This window comes from Schistocerca nitens, chromosome 4 (genome assembly GCF_023898315.1).
Source record: "Schistocerca nitens isolate TAMUIC-IGC-003100 chromosome 4, iqSchNite1.1, whole genome shotgun sequence".
In the NCBI taxonomy this organism is placed as follows: Eukaryota; Metazoa; Arthropoda; class Insecta; order Orthoptera; family Acrididae; genus Schistocerca; species Schistocerca nitens.
In genome coordinates this window covers 517,355,673-517,381,451 of record NC_064617.1, presented here as the reverse complement: position 1 = coordinate 517,381,451, position 25,779 = coordinate 517,355,673, and the positions used below count along the sequence as shown (strand labels likewise).

The 25,779-nt window shown below is 40.0% G+C and overlaps 1 protein-coding gene across 1 annotated transcript in view; it reads right to left on the bottom strand.

Moving 5' to 3' along the window:
- The window catches only part of LOC126251861 (cytochrome P450 4g15-like), a 162,715-nt gene that overhangs the window by 121,384 nt on the left and 15,552 nt on the right, over positions 1–25,779 (bottom strand). Inside the window, exons 2-3 of the mRNA XM_049952546.1 lie at positions 18,316–18,541; positions 17,985–18,094 (exon numbers count right to left, since the gene is read on the bottom strand). Of these exons, the coding sequence (XP_049808503.1) occupies positions 17,985–18,094; positions 18,316–18,526 (321 nt within the window). The 5' untranslated portion in view covers positions 18,527–18,541. The remainder of the gene's footprint in view (positions 1–17,984; positions 18,095–18,315; positions 18,542–25,779) is intronic.

Below are 25,779 nucleotides of genomic sequence, written 5' to 3'. Positions count from 1 at the left end.
GCAGTATTTCGAAACACAAGCATTCTTCCACGGCTGCCGTGGAGTATTTGCTGCTGTACTCGATATGATTTCAGTGTGTTTTCAATTTTATCTCTGATAAAATCTGTCAGGTACATTTTCGCAACTTCCGGAACTACAAGAACAGAAGTTATGTTTAATTTTCCACGCAGTGTATGTGTGCATGTGAAATAAATAAACGTAATACAGGTAACCAAAAAAATGATGGTTTATGAGACCAAGCATTGTAAAACTTGTGGATTATATGCAGGAAATAGCTCCCGAGTATGATGTGGCAGTTTCTAAAATAAAAATTAGTTATTTGAAATGCCTGTATCAACGAATACAACAAGATTTTAAAATCTTGGAAGGGTGGTGTGTGTGCGGGCGATATTTACATATAAGTTTTCGGTTATTTTGCCTTTGTAGACAACATTTTCGGCTTCGAGTGTTATTTCTTTTTAAATGTGTTTGTGGCCACTGATTTATCCCTGTGCGAAATTTATTTTCGGATTCTACATTTGGTTTTTATCTTCCCTGTATCTAACTCTTGTCACATTCTAATGTGTAACCATCACAATAACATTCGTACCCGCTCATATTATTCCAACTGACGCCATATTGAAAGCTGTGCATCTATGTAGAATTTGTGGCGTCCTGTATGATCAGTAGCTCACGGTACCACTACAGAAGACCACAAGCTGTGGTGCCACAGTAATTTCGTGTGCGCTCAAGGTGCTCGGAACATGTATTCTTTGAATATATTTATGATATGCATCGCCCTGGGTACTTGTACTCCTGAGAAGTAAAAAATCAAAGCAAATATTATGGTTGTATAAAATCTGTGATGATAAAATCTATGACTTGAAATACTTACTTCTTTCCAATTTCACATAATTTTTGCTAGTCATTGTAAGTTCTTTTCAGGCATATTAAGACCCTTTTTAGAACTTTTTGTTTGTTGTTGGACATATTTTTATAGGCTTGAAGTGCCCATTATATAGAGACAGTGCATCATAAACATTTATTAGTGTAAAAATACTGACTAAAAATATAGTCTAGTGACCTCAGAAACCTTGCGATGACCCTAGAACCGTTGTCATGTGTTCACAACGTCAGTTAAAACTACATTTACGCCTCAGAATAGAAGTTACACACATACTTTACTGTATATATGCAACTCAGAAGCTCTGGATCTGGTTAACGATAATGATGTCAAAAAAAGTTTTGAAGTTGTACGAGGATATCATCTTAAGAACCTATCGTACAATTTTCGACGTGCTGCCATCAATAGAAATTATAGAAGTTGCCACCACCTCAACTGATACTTTTCGTAACCAAATATCATGGATATAGGGTTTTTCTCGTGAATCCGCATGAACATATGTTGCTTTTGTAAGCACCCAAGATCAAACCTAATGCAAAAGAACCTACCGATTTGCTCAAGTTGCCTGGGCTGGAGAAAGTATGTAACCCTGGGTTGTAGAAAGTATGTAATGTTTAAATTTTGACCCTGTACTGTTGGATAGCTACAGTATGGTAGTTCTTCTGGTAGGTGTACAAAGGGCCACTAGACCGAGGGTTATGCCAAGCAGTTGACTATTTATCTCTGTAATCAATAGAACCCGAGATATGTCACCACCACCAACCCCACCTCTATCCCCCCCCCCCCTCACACTGAAGAACAGCCTTTTCATGTGCAGCTTTTTGGAACATATGGGTGCACTGTTGCGCATGTAATGTTTAATCCCATTGCGTATTTTTGTGTATTTCTGATATTCCCTGAATTTCAAAGTATTGGTTGGTCAAATATACATGGCTAGAATACGAAGCATCTACCGAAAAAGTTTCTTGGAAAACCTGCAAAGAGGCAGACGCTAAAAATATATTACAATTTTCTTCAAAAAAAGAAGATGCATTTACTTCTGTAGGGTTTTCTAGCTACAAAAAGGCTTTGTAAAAATTCCGTCTTCATGAAAATACGTTTATGTATAAAGAAGGTGTTCTGGAAGTAAATTCTATCACTAACCGAAGTGTGGCCTCGAAATTGAATGAACAGTTAGTGATATGAAGAAAGGCCGTTTAGCACTTGAGTCAATTTTTACTAACGTGCAATTTCTATGCCGACAAGGACTAGCAATTATAGGGCACAAAGATGTAAACTCAAATTTTTTTCAATTATTGGAACTCTGAAAGAGTGACGTATCTGAGTTTAAAGATTTGTTAGCGCGTTCGGGGTATACGTGGACATCCCACGATATTCAAAACGAGATCATTGATCAACTAGGAAAGTCTGTATTGAGAAAGGTATTGGCTTCAAGCAAGAAGACTGAACATTTTTCTATTATGGTTGATGAAACAAATGATTCATCGATTCACGAACAAGTGTCATTTTGTATTCGTACTGTTGATGATTCCTTAATCATCAATGAAGACTTTATTGGCTTATACGAGAGCCCCAACACTGAATCACAACCTCTGTTTAGTATTTTAAAAGAGTTTTTGCTCGTCTTGATTTTTCAATGGATAACTTAAGAGGACAGTGCTATGATGGTGCCTCGAATATGAGAGATAAGTTCAAAGGACTAAAAAAAGTTAGTTTTGGATATACAACTAAAATCATGTTATGTGCACTGCACTGCTCACAGTTTAGACTTGGCAGTTGTAGACAGTCTCCGCCATCTTACATCTATGAGTGATATTATGGCTTTATTCAATGACTTAATAAACACCGTAAGGGAATCCAACAAAAGGATGGGACTTTTCAAAAGCATACACTGTGAGAGTGCCAACAACCAAACTGGTCTACAACCCCTTTGCCCGACTTGATGGACTATGCAAGCTTCTAGTATCTTGAGAGTATTGAAAAACTTTGAAGAACTTCTAGAACTTCTAGAGTTTTTCAAACATTCTCTGCAGAGGACAAAACAGGGGCAGGTTACAAATGTGCAGGCTACCTTGAGTCAATGTTACAATTCAAGACTTATTTCTTTTTACGTCTTTATTGCGATGCAATGAATTCAGTAGAGGATGTTAATGAAAAAATTCAGTGCCTTCATCTAAGTGTTGCTGATCTGGAAAAAAAAATGAGGGCTTGATTTGTATATTGAATGGAAGGCTTCATAGTTTTGAATACTTTTGGGAATTGTGTTTAAAAGAAAAACCTTCACAGGTTGATGACACTTCGCTTACTCGGAATCGAAGTATACCAAAGAAGTATGAAAACAACGAAGTCAGCTCATCGCACACTTTCAAAAACCTAAAGGAATACTACAAAGCTATTTACATTAAGTTTGTGAAACGGTGCAGTCTGGCATTATTGAGCGGTTTACTTCAACTGGACTCACGCAGGTCATTGCAGTTGAACAAGAGTGCTTGCTTTTAGTAAACAGAGGTGAAACAAATTTAGAAAAATCAACTGAGTTTTTAAAAACCTAGACATTGAACGACTGCACTTACAGTTGAATATGTTAGCCGATATCGCTAATAAAAAAAACTGGTCTTAAAAAACGTGCTATACAAGAGCCTACAGCTGGAGAAATGTTACGTGAAGTAGCGAAGTGCATTAAGCTTCTCCAAGTAGTTCCAATCACGACAGCAACAGCAGAATGGTCATTTAGCGCTCTTAGGTGTCAGAAGTCATGTGTCCGATTAAAAATGGGATAGAAGCGGTAGAACAACTTGGCTGTTCTTCATGCCCACGGAGATGTTTTGGATGAATTGGATATGCGACCACTCATCAATGACTTCATATTCAGTAATCCAGTCAGACGGTCGACATTTGCACCTTTCTAAAGACACTGTAGTCCTAATAATGGTATTTACAGCAATATTAAAAATCTTTATAAAATAGAGAATTAAATAATACATGATGTTAAATTTTCTGTTTCGAAATATTAATACTAGTTTAGTACTGTATTACTATATCACTATAGTATTGTATTAGTTATTTTCAAAGACTTAAATATTTTTAGGGTGTAAGACCCAATTAAAACCCTCTATTTACATACTTTTTGAGTATTAGGCATACTGTATTAACTTTATAAACAGTATTAAAGCATTAACTTTGAGATACTGTTTTTATTTAATGAACCCTGAGCCTTATTCAAAGTAAGCTTAAATTAGCTATTTCACTTATTAATCAAAGTGCTATTACTGTGCGACAGCAATATTTTATGTTTTATTCTTTCAATGATAGTTTAGGATTTATTTGAATATAATTTCAGTCTTTTCAGAGCTATACATTCACTGCTCTGTAAAAGTCTATAAGCACGAGTATTACTGTAAATTAAATTAGCTTTTTTCGAAAATACCATGCATGTTTATTATTTTTCGTTTCTTTTTTAAATTCCAAAAAATTCGTCAGGCTTGTCAAGTTTCCCGGAGTGCTGAGTTACCGAGAGTCCACTTCTCGGGGTTTTAATGTTGATCATATGACTATAAAATGGTTAAAAAACTTTAAAACTCACTATTTGTCATCTAAAATTTACAAAATTTTCTGGGGCAAGACCCCCAGTGTGCCCCCCTCCCACCAATATTTTTTAATAAGTTGGCGCCCCTGATAGCAGAGAAACAGTAACGGTGGAAGAGAAAGGAGACAGTACAGCGGGAGAGGAAGAGAGAGGAGACAGTGACTGTGGGAGAAGAAAGTATCAGTGAAAGAGGAAGAGAGATGACTGAAGGCAATAGCAGTGACAGCTAAAGAGAGAGGAGGTATTGATGGTCAGTGACTAAGCAGTCGGAGGAAAAGAGAGAGAAGACAGTGGAAATGAGGTATAGGGGAGGCTGCATTTTGGATCTAAATTTTAAATAGGTTGATATAGGGGAAAAAGTAAGTTGGACCCCTCCCCCTCCCACCCTACCCCCGAAGTTTTGAGCCTACCCCCAAAGTTTTGAGCTACTGAGGTATGGTGGAAACAGTGGCACTGGCAAAGAAGGTCAAAGGTGGACAGTTCAGTGAGAGAGGAGACAGTGGGATACTCTGTAACTCTATGGGGGAAAAATGAGACAGTGGGAGAGAGACATAGACAGTGGAAGTGAGAGAGAGATGCTAACTGTGGTGCTTTCACTACAAAGACAGACTGGATAAAAGGATTTAGAACGTTCTGCGATGAGTGCGAATATGTGTGCATGACAATTTTCGGTGAGGATGGCAGAATGAGTGAGTGAACAGTAGCATTTTTCCTCTGGTTTATACTACGGTGTTACACGTTGCAGGTGATATTGACGGCGGAACTTGGGCGAAGTAACTGTTGTTCATGGAGCAATAGGGTGAATCAGAGTACGCGGAAGTATACACACATGTATCAACGAGCCACTAGTAACGGTACCGACTTCAGTTGCATGTTGGATGTAGTGTTGTCCTGTATCACAGAACATGTGAATGTTCGAGGAAGTTATACAATCTATAACATGTCACTGCACTGTATTTAGAAAGCGGATGCCCCCGAAATAATAGCGCGAAATGTTCCAATTCAGAGCAGAAAGTCTATATATAGGTGTATCAGAGTAACTGTTCCATTTTCCGATATCGTAACGGACAAGAATGTAAACATTACTTGTCAGTAATACAGTGTTTGCAAATGCCAGTTCTCATCATTCAGATTTTATATACATAAATTTCAGCTGTAATTCTTACCAAGGAAACAATTAACTAATGCAGTTAGTTTGTTACTACTGATCACGGAATATATTCTACGAAATTTGTTTACGTAGTACCACATATTAAAATACGTAATATTGTTTTTGTAAGAAAGTGGTGAAAGACAGGCTTCCTAATTATGGAACTGACACTGTAAGTTAAATCTGCTATGTCCAGTACGCAATTTTTTTCCATGCACGCTTTTTGCATTCTCATTTCTGATTTCCACATACATTTTCAATCAGAATTAGAGTAAATTGCGGAAGCTACAAATTTAAATAACATTTATAAACATATTCGCAATTTTCATTGTGTTTCACTATAATAGTTTCTTAGAAAGAAAACAGTTACCGGTAGTAGCATACATGCATGTGTGATGTGCCTTTGCTAAGATCAGTCTCCAAATTTCACACTCGTTTTGCAATGAAGTCCTGCCTGCACTTTTATTACAATATACAGCTTGCTTAATCCAAAAAGAAGCATTACTGGACACTGATTTATGAAGAAAAGTTTAATTTCGTGCTCTCTACTGTTTCAGAAAACTAGTAATAGCTATTGTAATACACTTTGTATAATGTAAAATTAAAATCAACATTGATTGAAATGTGGCAACAAAAAAAAAAAAAATCGTGAGCTATGTCTCCAGTTTTCCATTGCAACTTCAAAAGAAATAATGCACGAATCGGATGAATCATGAAAGAACTTGCAAAGGTTAAATGTACCGAGAAAGAATACTAGCGCTACGACGCTTTCATAGAATGGGAGACTGAAATAATAGTAATAGAGAAGACTTGACGAAGACGGGAGCCCAAAGACCACCACAACTAGACAGCTCAGCCATGAATTACACGGCTAGAGAGAAAACTGATATTTGTATTTCTTTATTGGTCCTTTAAATCGTGTTTAGGTACATATTTTGCACAAACGATGTAGGACAAGTCAAGTTGGTACAGTATAATACAACATCATACACATTGTTATTTTGAAAAGATAAATAATTAAAAATTATTCAACTGACGAACGAAGTTAATCTCCAAATGCTACCTCGTAATGAAATATTGTAAAATGTATGTATGCTTCATTTAATTTTATTTTTTAAATTGGATTAATTTACTTTCATTTCACTGTAAAACATAATGCTAATTATTATACAGATTTTTACACTGACGAAATGTCTGGTGCCAGTAACGCTGCGATGTGAAGCATTCTGCCCCACTCGTTCTCTGGTGTGCCCACACGTTTCAGTAAATAGACATCAGTGCAATCGCACGAAAACCGCCATTATAGTCGTGCAACGGGTAGCATAATTACAGCCTACTCGTCTATAACACTGTCAATGGCGCTTTGCTAGCCTTTCATGCAGGAAATGTTTGAATCACAGCATCGAAGTCTAGTTTCTTTGTCAAATTATATTTTGTTGCCGAGGTTCCCAAATTTGTGAGATATTGTTGATGCATAGTTGATATGAGACAACTTTTAACATGAGCCAGAGTTCTGAATGACTTTCTGCTTCATTCACAGTCACTGGAAGAGTGTAAAAGATGCGCAGAGCTACCCATACATTCGGAAACGAGTTTAAAATTTTAAGCTCGTGCATCTTATTCTAAATCAGCTGTGACAACATTACGGTATTCATTGATAAATAACTTTCATGCGTCAGTGACATCATTGTCAACCATCATTGAATATTTCTATATAATCCAAAAGTTTTATCCAAAACCTTCACTGTTTCATATTGCGTTTTCAAGTTACACTAGATTGGCAATAATGACCCAAAATACATTTATCTTGAACAACTATTCTGAATTTACATGTGTCATATCATTCCTGGTTTCTTCAGGAAAACATTTCCTCATTGTGCGCACCTCTAGAAATTCAGGATCGATATTAGATACACTGGTAACAACAGTATAACATCTGCGGTAAGGAGTCCAGTACAGTGCTCCTTACTTGTGGACGCTTTTGCTGTTTTATGTTCCTCCTCCAGTGTTGCAACGGTGATCCGGCAGTTGCAATTTACAGTGTGGCGGTTAGAGGAGTGGGTTGCAAAGACGGGTTTTCAGTTTTCTGTCGATAAGTGTGTGTGTGTGTGTTCATTTTAAACGTTCTCGTCGTCCTCTTAATTTGCCTGCCTTGCATATTGCGGACACTATCCTACATTTTAGAGACACAGTGCGGTTTACGGGCCTCATTTTTGACTCCAGATTGTCATGGTTGCCACACCTGCGAGACTTTAAAGCCAGAACCCTGAAGGCACTGAACATCCTCAAGTGTCTTAGCCACAGGTCTTGGGGAGCGGACAGGGCACGTCTTCTCCAGTTTTGTCGGGCTTTTGTTCGTTCGCGGCTGGACTACGGATGCACAGTGTATGGGTAAGCGAGGCCGTCTTACACTACTGGCCATTAAAATTGCTACACCACGAAGATGACGTGCTACAGACGCGAAATTTAACCGACAGGAAGAAGATGCCGTGATATACAAATGATTAGCTTTTCAGAGCATTCACACAAGGTTGGCGCCGGTGGCGACACCTACAACGTGTTGACATGAGGAAAGTTTACAACCGATTTCTCATACAAAAACAGCAGTTGACCGGCGTTACCTGGTGAAACGTTGTTGTGAGCCTCGTGTAAGGAGGAGAAATACGTACCATCACGTTTCCGACTTTGATAAAGTTCGGATTGTAGCCTATCGCGATTGCGGTTTATCGTATCGCGACATTGCTGCTCGCGTTGGTCGAGATCCAAATGACTGTTAGCAGAATATGGAATCGGTGGGTTCAGGAGGGTAATACGGAATTCCGTGCTGGATCCCAATGGCCTCATATCACTAGCAGTCGAGATGACAGGCATCTTATCCGCATGGCTGTAACAGATCGTGCAGCCACGTCTCGATCCCTGAGTCAACAGATGGGGACGTTTGCAAGACAACAACCATCTGCACGAACAGTTCGACGACGTTTGCAGCAGCATGGAGTATCAGCTCGGAGACCATGGCTGCGGTTACCCTTGACGCTGCATCACAGACAGGAGCGCCTGCGATGGTGTACTCAATGACGAACCTGGGTGCACAAATGGCAAAACGTCATTTTTTCGGATGAATCCAGGTTCTGTTTACAGCATCATGATGGTCGTAACCGTGTTTGGCGACATCGCGGTGAACGCACATTGGAAGGGTGTATTCGTCATCGCCAAACTGGCGTATCACCCGGCGTGATGGTATGGGGTTGCCATTGGTTACACGTCTCGGTCACCTCTTGTTCGCATTGACGGCACTTTGAACAGTGGACGTTACAATTCAGATGTGTTACGACCCGTGGCTATACCCTTCATTCGATCGCTGCGAAACCCTACATTTCAGCAGGATAATACACGACCGCATGTTGCAGGTGCTGTATGGGCCTTTCTGGACACAGAAGATGTTCGACAGCTGCCCTGGCCAGCACATTCTCCAGATCTCTCACCAATTGAAAACGTCTGGTCAATGGTGGCCGAGCAACTGGTTCATCACAATACGCCAGTCACTACTCTTGATGAACTGTGCATATGCAGCTGCACCTGTACACGCCATCCAAGCTCTGTTTGACTCAATGCCCAGGCTTATCAAGGCCGTCATTACGGCCAGAGGTGGTTGTTCTGGGTACTGATTTCTCAGGATCTATGCACCCAAATTGCGTGAAAATGGAATCTCATGTCAGTTCTAGTATAATATATTTGTCCAATGAATACCCGTTTATCACCTGCATTTCTTCTTGGTGTAGCAATTTTAATGGCCAGTAGTGTATTCGCGGATCCTTGACGCTGTCCACCATGCGGGGATTCGACTGGCCACAGGTGCTTATCGGACTAGTCCCACACCCAGCCTCCGTGCTGAGGCGGGAGAACCGCCACGTACCATCCGCCGGCAGCTTCCTTTTGGTGCGTCAGACTTGTAAGTTTCTTGCAGCTCCCAATGTCACCCGCTTACCGTATTGTTGCTCGTCCGCCTCTGGAGCGCTTTTTTTCCAACCGTCCACGAGCCACGATGCCGTTAGGGATCCGTGTGCAACGCGTGCTGGAGTCCCTCGGTGTGGAGCCCGTAAAGCCCCAAATCCAGGGTTTTCACCGCCTGCCACCCTGGTTACTGTAGAAGCCCAGAGTGATTTTAGATTTGGTACGGTACAAGAGAGATTGCACTCCTGCCACCGTTTTTAATGCAACATTTACTGCTATTTTATCTGAGAACCACGACTATGTAGTTGTTTTTACGGATGGGTCGAAACAGGAGGATTCTGTTGGTTGTTCTGTTGTTTTTCCAGATCGTGTCCTCAAGGTCCGACTGCCTCAAGCATTTACTGTCTTTGATGCAGAATTGTCTGCGATCTTGCTGTACAGGAGCAGATGAGACGCTCTTCCCGTCCTAAATTTCTTGTCTGTTCCGATTCACTTAGTGCCCTTCACTCATTGCAACGTTTGTATCCAGCAGATAAAATAGTCCAGAACATCCAGGATGCCCTCCTCCAACTACAGTGACTGGGGAAGGAGGTGGTTTTCTTATGGGTTCCAGGGCACGTCGGTATTCCTTGGAACGAAAGGGCAGATCTCGCAGCCAAGGAGGCGTGTCTCGATCCGCAAGTATTTCAGTGTGCCATCCCCCTGCACGCACTCACCTCGCCACTGAGCCACGAGTCATGCGTCGGTGGGAGGATGAGTGGCTGCAAATGACTGACAATAAGCTCCGTTTAGTAAAGCCCACAACGCGTGTGTGATGTACTTCCTTCCAGCCCCATGGGCGGGACGAGGTTCTCCTCACTCGGCTTCGGATTGGCCACAGTCCTATGAAGCATGGCTTCCTGCTCTGGCGAGAGGACCCTCCAGTGTGTGGTACTTGTGGCGTCCAGGTCACTGTGCGTCACGCATTTTGCATCTTTTTCCGCTTTCTTTGCGTGCGTGCTTCCATTTTACTAAATTTGCCCACATTCGTTTCTTTTAATGTGTGTCATGGCGTTGATGACCTCGACGTTGGGCGCCCGTAAGCCCCAACACACACACACACACACACACACACACACACACACACACACACACACAATTTTCGCGAAGATACTGTGTCATTTAATAAGCTTTTGTAGTATCTTAACATTAATTGTAGCATTTCGAGCTTGCAGTAATTTGCGTCTATAGTGAATTGGTACCTACAACTTTGACTGAATTGGTGCCATGATTAAACACTTGAATGATCTCACACAACCAAAACATGCCGTTTTCAGTTGAAAAATTTAATTTGTTGAGAGTGTTAACAGCAAAGGCAAATTTATCCATATCAGCCGAAATTAGTATTGCAGCGGCAGCCCGAGCACTCCAGCGGGTATCAGACAGGGAATAGAAAGCACTTCCAACACGCTGTTCAGAATCCCCCACCGTTGTGGACTGCGACTGAACAGGTTGTAAAAAAAGTTGAATGACTCTGAAAAAAGTATCTGCTTCATGGTAACTCTCAGCTGCATGTACTCCACAGAAGGCCACGACTAGCACACAGGGGAAATTTTGCAAGAGATTACACTAAAGAAACTGTGTCTCAGGTCCTTTACAAGAACCTGTAATATTACTTCAATTATCATAACCTTTTCGCTACATTCACTGACAGGAATTGAGCTTTTCGTTAAGTGTCACCGAATTAAATATGCAATAGCAACTCTCGTTTAATAATTACAGTTCACGAATTCCAAGAACAGTTCATTTATTGCATTTTTATTAATTTCCTTCCTGAAGTAAATATAATGCAGGATAAATGTGGTTTGCTCATTATGACTTGAATAAGGAGTTGCAGCAACAGAAGTTGAATAATACTTCTCATTTTTTCTCAGTTCCAAGATTGCACCACTGAAATGATGGGCACTATTAGAAATAAATTCATTCTGAAAATCACTTGACAGATAATGCACCTGTAAACACTTTCCATCCTCTAGTCGGTCTCTGACCTTGCTAATGTGTTTTTCAAGAAATGGATCACAATGACTCAAGAGCTTCAATATTCCGAGGAAATTTCCATTATTTGGACCTCCAATTTTCTGAGCCGAACCTCTGAAGGCCAAGCTTCCTTGGCCAAGAAATAATGTCACATCAAGTAACAACAGAGATCCTGTGTAAGTTGGCTTTTCTGTGCATGAACAAATAAGTATATTAACTCTCTACTTTCGAGGATCACGATGACTAATAAGATTCTTCCAGGACAACTATATACATATATAAATATTTTATTTTGTGTTTACTTTTGAATGCAAAATATTTTTGATATTCGTTATCTGTATAAAATCACTGTATGATGGAATATAAAGCGTCTTATGTTTGAATAGTGTTGGCAAACCTACCAAATTATGACGTTTCACAGTTATTCCAATGTGCATATTTTTGGGTAAATGTTTTGGTAGGACTTCCAACAGAATTTAAAGAACGTGCATTTTGGACTCCATTGCAAGGTGACTTTAATGCTCAATTTCTAAAGAAAAAATTGTTTCTTCGTGATTAAACATGAAATTGAACTATATACAGTTGGTAGGTATGACTCATAAAACTGTTGTTTTGCAATAGCAGTCTGATATTTGCCAACTCAGCACACCGGGGAATTCGAACTTTGAGTGACTTGGGCCCTGGAGACTGAGCAAACATTTTTTCTTGAAGCCATTCTAATCAAGAATTGACAATATTGTAGAATACGCTTCGCAACTACGTGACTGTCGATTTACTTCCTGGTTTGGTTCAGAATTATACTGGTAAATGCACTCGATATTTTCTTGTCATTTAGAATACATATCCTGAATGATTAAATGATGGAAAATCCAAAATGGAATGTAACAATATATTGAAAAGGATAGTTGCTACTAACCATGTAGCGAAGATGTTAAATGAGCTTTCGGCTAACAAAGCCTTTGTCGAAAAAAGCCAACAGACATACACACGCACTCACGCAAATGCAACCCACACACACATGACCACAGTCTCTGGTAGCTGAAGCCAGACTCCTGAATGATTCTCACTTAAGGATGACATAGAGGTAGCATATCTATGTTTTTGAGTCCGAAAATGCTCGTTTCTACAGAAACTGGAGCTTGCTTTGGCATTTGCGTTGCGAATTCTCCATGTTATCCATCACTGAGATGACAAGGGAGCGATGTCTGCCACAGTGGTATGGTAGTTTAGCAGTAACGTGTTCACCCTTCAAACAGAAAACAGCTTTAGTTTTCGGTTCTAATCTCGCTGGAGGCAAGATTTTTATCTGTTCTGTTAAAGAGGCACTAGTAGGCAGATCAACAGTCAGTAAAGAAATCTTAACATCTCGCCCAAAAGTTTTCTCGCTGCCTTGATTCTGCACCCTGTAGATGTGAAAGTGAAAAACTTACTGAATTGCACACTTTTCTGCTTCTGTCAACTGTACTGACTTAATTATGGCACTGAACTATTTGTTAACTAGATTTTTTATGTATCTACTACTGCTACATTTGCGTACTTTCGTAGTAGTCCTGTAACGCTAATTCACTATAACTGCACTGAACACAGGCACAGACAGTTTCGAAGCCGAAAGTGCATGTCATCCTGCTAATTCGTGACAATTTGGGATAGTTTGTTTCATTAAGACAGACCTCCATTTGTATAGTGCAGTGCATACTAAATTGCATTTTTTCGTTAGCTGATTGAACAAAGCAGATAAACAAAAGATAAATAAATCAGCAGGAATATAGTGCCCCCATCATCTAAAGCAGTATGGGTTGGGGTTGGGTTGTTCTGGGGGAAGAGACCAAACAGCGAGGTCATGCGTCTCATCAGATTAGGAAAGGACGGGGAAGGAAGTCGGCCGTGCCCTTTCAAAGGAACCATCCCGGCAATTGCCTGGAGCGATTTAGGGAAATCACGGAAAACCTAAATCAGGATGGCCGGACGCGGGTAAAACAGGATGATAATGTTAGCATGGTTTTTCGACTTCATGTCTGAAGACAATATGTTGGCAGGGCTTCGTCTCTTTGCGTTTTAGGCTATGTTAACAGACAGTAAATATGTGCAGTTCAGAATAATGATAAAAGGGGGGGGGGGGGAGTTCGCGAATTCTGTCACCGACTCTACATTATACTGCCGCAAAACACGTTTGACACACCTCCCTGCTGAAACTATGGGGTTTTGTACCTGAGATATGCGTTCCTATTTGGCTGCCTCCAAGTTGTTCTACGATGATCATCACGCACCCTGAACTCTTCGGTAAAGACAACATGGTGCCCTCCATGTTTGATGGTAGGTGTTCCTTTTGTGGAGAGGGCGGTGAGATTGCTCTGTTGTCCGTAATAGATTCTTCGAGGCTAGATTAATTGTGTGGAGAAAGTTGCACACTGTCGGGGCTAACACAGCACTAACTGTTGTTTTTGGGGTACCTACGAGTCGTCATTTGTAGGTAGTGTTCTTCAACTGGGGTTACTGACCATCGACATCCACTATAAGGCAGACCTACAATGTTTTGGTAGCAGCGGAATGTCCAAATGGCATCACTGTGGTGTACGCTATCTTGTTGGTCCTCTTCCCATGCTGACAACTCTTTTGCCGCTAAGTGACAATCTGTGCACTATCTTAGTTTGAAATGTGCTTTCAAAGCATGTTAACAGACTGAACAGTGTACACAGGCTGCATTTCCCCGTTTATGGTTAGAGACTGAGACGGTACATCTCAGAAATTGTGAGGAGGAATTTTAAAAACAGATGCGACCGTTCGCGAGCGTCGTATTGTCGTATTGAGACGTTGCCAGTAGCCGCACTAGTCTCGTGCTGTCTTCAATAGATACCGCACCCTTTGAGGAGTGGTTGCCAGAGGCTCGGAGTATGAGAATTTGAGACTGGAAATCAGGTAGACTCCTGCTCTGGCCACGTGGCCAGAGATACTTAGCCGTTAGTGTGAAACGACCGCCATGGACGACTTGGCTGGCAAGAACAGATATAAGATAAAACTAAACCTATTAAAAACGAAACCCAACTAGCGACAGACAAGCCAGTAACATGTTTACAAAGACGAAATTACGAGGGTTGGAACTTAAATGGTGGCAACTACTTTTTCACAACCGATACAAAAGAGTTACATGTTTGCACCTTGTCTTTCAAAGTAGTCACCAGCGGTGTGTAGAACCCGTTGCTAGCGATGTGGAAGGTGTAGTATACCGTTAGCAGAGCCTGTTCTGTTGATGATGCGAATAGAGCGGTCTAAAGTTATGGTGATTCTCGTGTACGACTGTGATGGTGTTATCCTAACGCATTACGTTCCTCCACTGCAGACCGTCAATGCACAGTATTACCGTTCGTTTTTGGAGCATCACCTGCGACCAGCTTTGCGAAAGAAGCGGCGACACTTTCTGCGCAATCCACCCGTCATTTTGCACGACAATGCGCTGGCGCGTACAGCGCAAGCTGTGGCTGCTCTGTCCGGTCGATGGGACTGGGAAGTACTGTACCATCCACCATACTCCCCGGACTTAAGTCCTTGTGACTTTGATTTGATTCCGTAGATGAAGGAACCACTTCGTGGCATTCGTTTCAGAAATGTTCCAGAGATTAGACAGGCAGTAGACCGCTCCGTTCGCACCATCAACAGAACATGCTCTGCTAACGGTATACTACGCCTTCCACATCGCTGGCAACGGGTTCTACACAACGCTGGTGACTACTTTGAAGGACAGTAACAAGTGAAAACATGTAACTCTTTTGTATCGGTTGTGTATAAATAGTTGCCACTATTTAAGCTCCAATCCTCGTAATACGAGTAAGTGGGTGAAGACGCGCTCTCGATATGAAGTGTGGTTTTTAAATTATCTGGTGTTGGAAGTTTCATGTATGTAATGGTATTTCAAAATTAGTATGTCGATAACGCCTGAAGCGATTCTTACAAACGGCCTGTCTATGGATAAATCACAGTGAGCACAATCTAAATGTCATAGTAGACTTAAAAAATATATATATATTATCTATTTTGATTTACAGACTGGAATGTACATTCCTCGCATAAAAAACCTCAATTTTCAAATATATGAGATACGAAATATTGAAAGTAGCGGCAGAATTTCTAAGTACACATAATTAGGGATGTATGAGTGTAATTATTATTTATATTTTTTGGCAACATAACAAGGCAAAGTAACATTTACATGAACAAAACCATTACTTGTGATCAAACTACAAACTATTTAAGTTAGAGCAAAACTAAGAACAGCAGTACAAATTGAGGAAATTTACCTGCTGATTCATATATATATATATATATATATATATATATATATATATATATATATATATATATATATATATATATATATATAAGTCGGAAGTATGTTCGCTTTTTGCATTCATGTATCAACCAAAGATGAGATCTGGAACAGTATATATGTGCGACAGTAGGTCTCCTAATGAGTGAATTAAAGTATTTCTAAGTATTTGTGACTTTCACGTGTATTGGTAGTGAACACACTGAAATATTTTCAACTTGGAGACTTAGAAAACTGCACATCAGGCAAACTTGTTACATTGTAGACACTGGATATTGGCATGTGCCGATAACGAGTGCTCTAAAATATTTTCATCCTGTGGATTTTGAATATTTTGGGTCAGGCGGTTTAGGCTGAACTTAAAAACTTTTCTGTGATTAATTTTGAAGGTGATCTTCAGTCAGAATTTCATTGGTTTGCAATTACAGAGCTTTAACTTTAGACTGCTACTGAAGGAACTTTAATTAATTTCTGTAATTTTTCGGAAGTTTACATGAATGTGTAATACTGTATCATTTCATTTAAGCCCTCGCACACGCGGTTATTATTCCAGTAACGAACGATTATTAATTGCGATAAGTGGTACTTTATTTTTGAAAAAAATACTCAGTTTGTTAAAATTTAAAAATGCTGTGGGTAGTGAACATTATTACACCGCAAATTCCTGCCTGCATGTATTCAACTTGTGACTGAATTTCTTTGGGGTTAATACAACAGATTTGTCGATTGGCCCCTGGACTGTAACGTATCCAACATTTAAGAAATCCAGCCACGCATTATGGAGGCTCTATTGATAGCGTTTCTCCTGATTTACAATTTATTATTTCTGCTGATGCATGTGGGGTCTCACAAGATATTGAATGGACAATTATTCGGAGAAAGCAAAAGGTTTTGCCTTCTCCATCCACAGTTCATCAGTTATTTTTCCGTCATGTCGCTTATGTTGGTCTTGTCCAAGGTTCAGCAGAGAAGACATTTTATTTCATTCTGTCTGCATTGTCACAAGACGAGGTGCACTACGCTCAAGTGCACTGATCATTATACTGATAGCTGTGTACAGCAGTTTCCTATGGTCAGAAGAGTACAGTATTGAAAAAGAAATTTCAGAGCAAAAGCCACAACTATGCAAGTCATGAGGAAGGTGAAAACGTCTTTTTTGGGCAGTTTATTACATAATTTATCAAATTTTGTCATACATGAGATACAGTTAACAAAAGCCGATTCTATCTTACTTGCCTTACTGTTAAATTCCTATTTATCTTTGGTCTACAACCTCAAATGTTCCTGCCTGTCTTTTTTTTCAGTTCAGTGAATAGTGTATAATGATCTGAAATTCCAAAATCTAAGCCAAATTTACACGCACCTTCATATTCATAACTAGCTATTGGTATATTACAGGTTGTCAAAGGGTCATTTTCTCTGTAAAATTCAGAGAAACCTTACTTTTTTTACTTAGTCAATTAATCTTGAAGCACAGATACTTTCACTTATGATGCTCATTCAGATATATTGTTTCCTCTTTTTTACAAGCATGTTAATGAGGTCTTCATTGTCACATATCAGCTGCATTTCACAATAAATTAGTACAAGCGAAGATAAAAGAAAGAAAATGTATAGTCTACAAAATGGTTACAATGATCAGCATTAGTGGCAGTAAATTCCACATCTATCAATTTTATTTTGTGTCTCAAGCTTAAGAATCTTTTTTTGCTTTTTTAGTTGTATCAGATCAATCTTTTGAGAATACTGATGTAACATCCAATAAGAACAAATGGCACAAGCAAGCACAACTAGAAGATGGGATTTGTTCTGAGCCAACCTGAAGCTCTCCTGAATATGAGCACTTTCAAAGGGATTCTTAAAACCATGGTTCTTAGTTATTCACATTAGTATTTAGTATAAGATTCCATAATTGAAGTCATTCTGTTGTTTTGCACTCAAATAAAAATAAAATAAGACGTACATCTTTTACTTCCTTTTACATTCCAGACAGTTCTCTCTGTGGTGTCTGTGGAATATAAGCTAAAACATCTAAAAGTGAAAAATCCAACTATATTAAAAATTACATTCACCATACCTCAATGTCCCTTGGATCCATCAGAAATACGAACAGATACCATGTTCCAATCCATCCTCTTATAACACGTGGATAGTCCTTGCTTATCTCAAGTGCTTTCTCCATTATCTCTGAAACAGGAACAACAAATTGTCTAATTAACAACAAGTCTTATGAAACTAATGCATTTGTTTATTACAATCCCACACCTGCTTTCCACACTGACTAATGTAAGTAGAAATTTTCTACAATGTCTTATTCTAAAATAAGTGTAGATGCTTTTTCCACTGTTATGACACTTTGATATGAGCAATAATAATTAACAAGGAAACTCAGGGTTTCATTTTCTCACCATTTGAACTGGTAATACCAAATATCATGTGGACATTGCCGATGAAAGGCAGGGTAGGAGGACCTGGGAGTTTGTTGCCCAATTTTACAAAACGTGAATTTTCTCGCCAGTAATGTATTATGGTTAAAATTGCAGTCACTATCAGGATTGGATACAGCACAGAGCTACTGCTCTGTGCTTCTACTACTTCAGCTTCTTCAAGTGTTGTCATTTTAAAATGTGTAACCTGTAAAAGAAAAAGCAAATATTTATTGACATACAGTTCTGAAACTGGTATTATGAAGTTATTAGAGATAGTGTAAAGAGAGAGCTGATCAAAGAAATAGTGAATAGGGAAGTTAAAAGTTTCCAAGCTAGTGATAAAGCAGTTTAAGAACCTTGTGATTCCTGATTTTTTGCATTGTTGGAACTCACCCCCCCCCCCCATTCCCTTCCACAACCTCCTGCTACATTTCACTATAACCTGCCTTCCCACTCTCCCCATCATAATACACCAATTCCTAATTGAGTCCTACCATGAACTCAGGAACCATTATCCTCTTAAGAGGAATGAGATTCATAAAAATCAACAAATAGTCGCTTTATCTGAGTGTCTGATACTCACCACTTCCTTCATAAAATAAATGGTTTCATACCCTCTCAATAAATTTTGAGCATATTCTTCTTATACACGGTACAATTTTCTAACAAGAAGAAATCCATCTGTGCTCTAGAGGAAGCTGTCAAGAACAAATATTTTCAATTTGCTTTAAAAATTTTAACCTTAATTTTTACAGTCAATTAGTAATTTCAATAATTATAATTAAAATTTTTTATTGTAAAATAATATGCTCAATTTTATATGGGTATTCACAGCGATGACAGTAGTAAAAGTCCAGCTCAGGGAAATAGTGGTAACTATCTTTCTTCAAAAGGTCAGTTTAAGTACAGCTAAACTGCTCCTGGTGTACATAATCAAAATGTTTTAATTAGTTTAGATCTGTGACATCACAACACAGGGCATCTTATGTATAACATTATCACATAATGTCACATGCCACTCTCCCCCTTACCTGTCACATGGCAAGCTATGCTGTCTTATATATGACATCACAAAGCAAGATGGCTTCCTCTGCCACATCGAATAAAAAAAATTTTAATTATCGCATTGGTTGCTTAACATCATCAACAAGGCGTTTGTGGGAAATTTAAAAATACATTATGATAGTGACGGGGAAATTTAAATAACTGCAAGATGGTAGTGGTGAGAAATTTAAAAACTGTTAGTGGCACTGGCAGGAAATAGAAAATATTTTTACCATTCATTAAAATGAAACAGTCAATCACAGTTCAGTATTTTGTACCTAAACCGATTCAGAAGCATCCGATTTAAAAAAAAAAAAATAAGTACAGTGAAACCCCTATTTTACGTTTTCATGGGATCCAGACTTAAAAACCGTAAAATTGAACATAAAACGTTAAAACCCCCAAAACATATGTAATTGTCATACATGATTAAAAATTGTAATCCTCAAAAATACAATGTATAAAATTTGTACAAGTGAAGGAAATTAAATGTACAATAAGATGTTTACATAATAATTTGTGGTAATGATTTCATGAGTCGTTAAAAATCACAGATATGTAACAGCAAGTAAAAACTGATCAACAAATTAGAGGGAATTTTTAGCATTTATCTAATGGGTTTTTCACAGGGGCTACTAATTTATGGCATAGAATCGAGAAAAACATAAAATCGGAGAACGTAAAATCGAAGTTCCACTGTATTGCTAATACTACAATATTTTGAAAAACACATACACACACTCAGTCACTCATACACTGCATAACCTCTGTATCTCATCTCCCTCTCCCTCCCTCTCTCTCTCTCTCTCTCTCTCTCTCTCTCTCTCTATCTATCTGCTTTTTTCATCAGCTTTGTCATTGTGTAAAGCCGGTATTTGTTTGTTTGCATATAGTTCACTCTCTACACATACAATCTCTTACAATGTATTCCAGGCCTAGAATTTCATTGCCTGGAGTAGAATTCTCTTCAGTGATGACTTCCGCTTCGAAATGAGCCCCAATGACCCTCGAGGACATATCTGGAGGCGCCCTGGAGACCGGTGGGATACGAACCTTACTATCGCCTGCGAAATGGCCTCAAAACCACGAGTTATGGTCCAGGATGCACATTATTTCGCTGCAGTACCCCTCTGGTTGTCAACCGCGACACTCTTTCATTGACGACAGTCTATACCTCGTTTTGTTGCCCTCCATGGAAAGCCATCCTGGGCTTACATTTTGGCAAGATAACGCCCATCCGCACATGGCGAGAGTTTCTACAGCTTGCCTTCGTGCTTGTCAAACCCTACCTTGGCCAGAAGGATCGCCATATCCCTCCTCAACTGAGAATGTTTGGAGCATCATGGGCAGAGCTCTCCAGCCAGCTCGGGATTCTGAAGGTCTAACACGCCAACTGGACAGAATCCCTCAGGAGCACATACAACAACTCCACGAATCACTGCCAAACCGAATAGCTGCCTGCACAAGGGTCAGAGGTGGACCGAAACTTTATTCACTTGCTCAATTTGTGAAGCTGTTTCTTTCGAATAAATCATCGAATTTTGCTGAAATTGTAATTATTTGTTTGTTTGTGCATGTTTATTACAAATACTTATTTCCATCCCATTCGGATAATTCCATCATGAAGCGCTTTTTTGCGTTAGAGTATATCTAAACGTTTCGTGACGACAATAAATTTTGCTTGTGGAGCGGTCTATTTTTCCTGTTTACGGGTTAGGCCATTAGTTTTTGTAGATGGCAAAATGAACATAGGTAATCATGAATGAACAATAAGCTGCTTACGAAACTATGTTATTAGTTTGGAATCTTTCCTTTTCTGTATCGGCATCATACGTTCCTTCCCACAAAGCAAGGCTCCCTGTATTGTGGTTCGAAGAAAATCTAATGGATTTACCAGACTGGCCTGCGGAGGATTCGTCTGGAATCGCATCATATCTCTTTGGGATGGACTGGTGCATCCGCTGCGTGGTAAATAAACCCGTCCCGTAACATACCAATAAGAGCTCACCACGATTCCAGAAGAATGGAAACAGATTCTGTCTTTTTGGTGTAACAGCTTAGGCGGTTGCCTTCTCAGGGAAAGAGAAAAAAAGAGTATCAAAAGAAAGTCCTACTGATTTTAGTTACGTGGACAACCCCTTTGAAACGATCAACAATGTGTACCTGACCCATATTGTTTAGTTTTCACTATGGAATTGACAGCGATTCGAAAGGCTTTCAAATTTTATCGTCTTCTGGCGCTCCAGGACCTGCTGATAGCGTCAGATTCAGAGAGCGTATTTCAATCTATTGAAAACCCAAAGTAGAACAGTAAAATGAGTATTCAAACGCCGGAAATTGTCGGAGAATCATTGATAAACCAGTGAAGAATTACGAGAATCTTCTTCATGTAGGATTGGTTTACAATGACAAGGTCGACCAGTTGGTCAAGGAGTCAAGTATTTCTTGTCCTATAATGAACGTGTCTATCACCTTCCGATTTCAAGTCATGGGCGTGGAAAGTGGACAAGGAAGAAGAAATCACTGGCGCTTTTCAATCTGCCAAAAATGTAAGAACTACGCTGTGATCCAACCAGTAAGTACTAGTTCAGTTGATTTCGAATATTTTAGGTGAGCAGGCAGCTGATAAATACCTTTTTACGAATATGTACCAATCATGGCTCAACTTTTTCCCACTCACATTGGATAAACATCAAGGATAATACTTTTCGCATGTATCACAAGGGAAAATCCTCCTCGTACTCCCCTCAGATTTAGTGGTAAGATGGCCCATTGCATAGCGCGTCAAAAACTGAACACAGATCAAGCATGTAAAGAGGAAGAACGTGTACTGAAATGCGGAAAGAGAAGCAAAATAGAAACAGTGAATGGTCCGAGCTCAGGATGTGCAACATCGAGCGAGTTTGAGTTGCCACGGTTTGGTTGTTCTGTGGTCACAGTGTGGGCTGTAAAGGAGGAGATCTGGATTCAAATCTCCCTCGTGTCCGCTCACTGACGTGTCTGTTTGCTGATCTCAAATTTGTGTCGAGCTGTACGTCCGTTTTCAAATGTGAGGTGTAGGGAAAGATCTTCCAGACATTCGTATCTCCTATTTGTTCTACACAAATACCGCATGTTGTTACCCTTGCGTTCCGTTCTGGAAGTTTTGACTCTTCTATTTCTTTGTTGTAACATAGTTCACACCCGTTTATTTGTTGTTTTCATTTCTGTGAGAGGTCTCTGCGGAATCTCGCCTACTTTAACAATTCATCACTTTTTATTGCGACGGTAATATATTCTTATCACAAGTTCTGTAACGAGAGTATAGTATCATAATTACGAAAACTACAGAAGCAGAACAGACAGGTCAATGATCGCACGGGAAGTTAATAACTTTGTGAAAAAGAAGACATGAAGGAGATTTGAACACGGATCTCCCCCTTAGCAGATCCAACAGCATGACCACACAGCCAGGACAGCATGGTTATAGTAAAGCGCTAGATACTACATATCTTGACGTTTAAGGGTTAATTGTTTGTATTTTGCTTCTTTCTTCACAGTTCAGTACACCTTCTTCCTCTTTTCGTGCTTGATCTGTGTTCAGTTTTTGCCGGGATATCCCTTGGACCATTTTACCACTAAATCTGAGGAGAATGCGATGGGAAACTTCCCAAGTCCCAAGAATAAAGAAGAAGATGTAAACCAGTTGATATTTTCCTTTGTCGAAGCACAGCAGAAACGTTTACTGCTTAAACCTTTAGATACCTCGTGCGTCACTGTCTCATGATATACCGAGTGCGGACCTGGATACTCCGTTTCCAAAATGGTACCATCCGTACATTTCTGTAAGTATTATGACTTGTATAGCGTCAGTACAATATAAGAACATTAAAGTCACAGAAAAATATCATCTACACTACTGGCCATTAAAATTGCTACACCACGAAGATGACGTGCTACAGACGCGAAATTTAACCGACAGGAAGAAGATGCTGTGATATGCAAATGATTAGCTTTTCAGAGCATTCACACAAGGTTGGCGCCAGTGGCGACACCTACAACGCGCTGACATGAGGGAAGTTTCCAACCGATTTCTCATGCACAAACAGCAGTTAACCGGCGTTGCCTGGTGGAACGTTGTTGTGATGCCTCGTGTAAGGTGGAGAAATGCGTACCATCACGTTTCCGACTTTGATAAAGGTCGGATTGTAGCTTATCGCGATTGCGGTTTATCGTATCGCGACATTGCTGCTCGCATTGGTCGAGATCCAATGACTGTTAGCAGAGTATGGATTCGGTGGGTTCAGGAGGGTAATACGGAACGCCGTGTTGGATCCCAACGGCCTCGTATCACTAGCAATCGAGATGGGATGGCTGTAACGGATCGTGCAGCCACGTCTCGACCCCTGAGTCAACAGATGGGGACGTTTGCAAGACAGCAACCATCTGCACGAACAGTTCGACGACGTTTGCAGCAGCATGGACTATCGGCTCGGAGACCATGGCTGCGGTTACCTTTGACGCTGCATCACAGACAGGAGCGCCTGCGATAGTGTACTCCACGACGAACCTGGGTGCACGAATGGTAAAACGTCATTTTTTAGGATGATTCCAGGTTCTGTTTACAGCATCATGATGGTCGCATCCGTGTTTGGCGACATCGCGGTGAACGCACATTGGAAGGGTGTATTCGTCATCGCCATACCGGCGTATCACCCGGCGTGGTGGTATGGGGTGCCATTGCTTACACGTCTCGGACACCTCTTGTTCGCATTGACGCCACTTTAAACAGTGTACGTTACATTTCAGATGTGTTACGACCCGTGGCTATACCCTTCATTCGATCCCTGCGAAAACCTACATTTCAGCAGGATAATGCACGACCGCGTGTTACAGGTCGTATAAGGGCCATTCTGGATACAGAAAATGTTCGACTGCTGCCCTGGCCAGCACATTCTCCAGATCTCTCACCATTTGAATACGTCTGGTCAATGGTGGCCGTGCAACTGGCTCGTCACAATCCGCCAGTCACTACTCTTGATGAACTATGGTATCGTGTTGAAGCTGCATGGGCAGCTGTACCTGTACACGCCACCCAATCTCTGTTTGACTCAATGCCCAGGCGTATCAAGGTCGTTATTACGGCCAGAGGTGGTTGTTCTGGGTACTGATTTCGCAGGATCTATGCACCCAAATTGCGTGAAAATGTAATCACATGTCAGTTCTAGTATAATATATTTGTCCAATGAATACCCGTTTATCATCTGCATTTCTTCTTGATGTAGTAATTTTAATGGCCAATAGTGTATTTTAAATTCGGTACCAATTTAGAGGATAAAGGTAAATTAATACGTATCTATGCTTTATATTATAACAGCAATATTTTTTTCTTCAGTAATGTACAATATTGAATAATTACGAATAAATCATACACATATATCTCTCATGTTAACTGAAACTTATGATGTTACAAATTGCAACGTATATAAAATATGGAAATGCTAAATATCAATCGTTCTGCAGTTCTATTTCCCATCTTGTCTCCGACGGCAGAAATCACAAACTACTTGACATGTTGAGTGACTGCTGCATACAAAATGTTTGCATGTCGAACAATGTTAAATAGTCTTGTTATTCTTGCGCGGGCCACATTCGTGGCAAAACCCCACGGTTTTTTCATTCGATTGTCTTGCTATTCGGTATATACCCTTTGGCAAATTCTTAGTTATTCACGGTCTTTGTAATGTTCTTCAAGACGCCCGAAATCCATATTTTCCAGGAAGCCCTGTCTACTACGTGTTTGATCTGTCTTATTCCACATTCAAAATATATGTGCATTTATTCCTGGCATGTCCAAAAATCTGAAGAATGTTGTCAGAGGCCAAATTTTCGTTTTTCTTGAAGTCGAATAAAGCGAACACTTTTGGTCAACTGTATCCACGTCCCCCTTGGTATGGTGATAGTCCGTTATTAGATTTTCCAGTTTCTGTATTTGTTTCCTCGCAATCATGCATTGTAGATAACAGGAGGACACATTTTTCCTTCTTTGTCATATAGGATACCAGGGTGCAATCGTTCTGGAATCCAAAGAGAGAAGAGCCCTTTTCTCGGTATTTCAGATACGGAAAATCGGACGGGATTTCTTTTTTATTCTTTTTCATTGTTCCAAGAAATGTTACACCGTTCTCCAGAAGAAACTGCACCAATGCATAGCTAGTGTAGTAATTGTCGGTGATCACATTTCTGTGAGAACCTAAAATTGGCTGAATCAGTCGACTGACTATATCGAACGGTTTGTTCGATGTAAAGTAAGGACGTTCCCTTTGTTTGCCGCAGCATATCTCAAAGTTGTGCATGTAAAATGTTCTATTGTCGCAAATGTCATACAATTTTAGACCGCACTTTGCCGTCTCGGCAGGT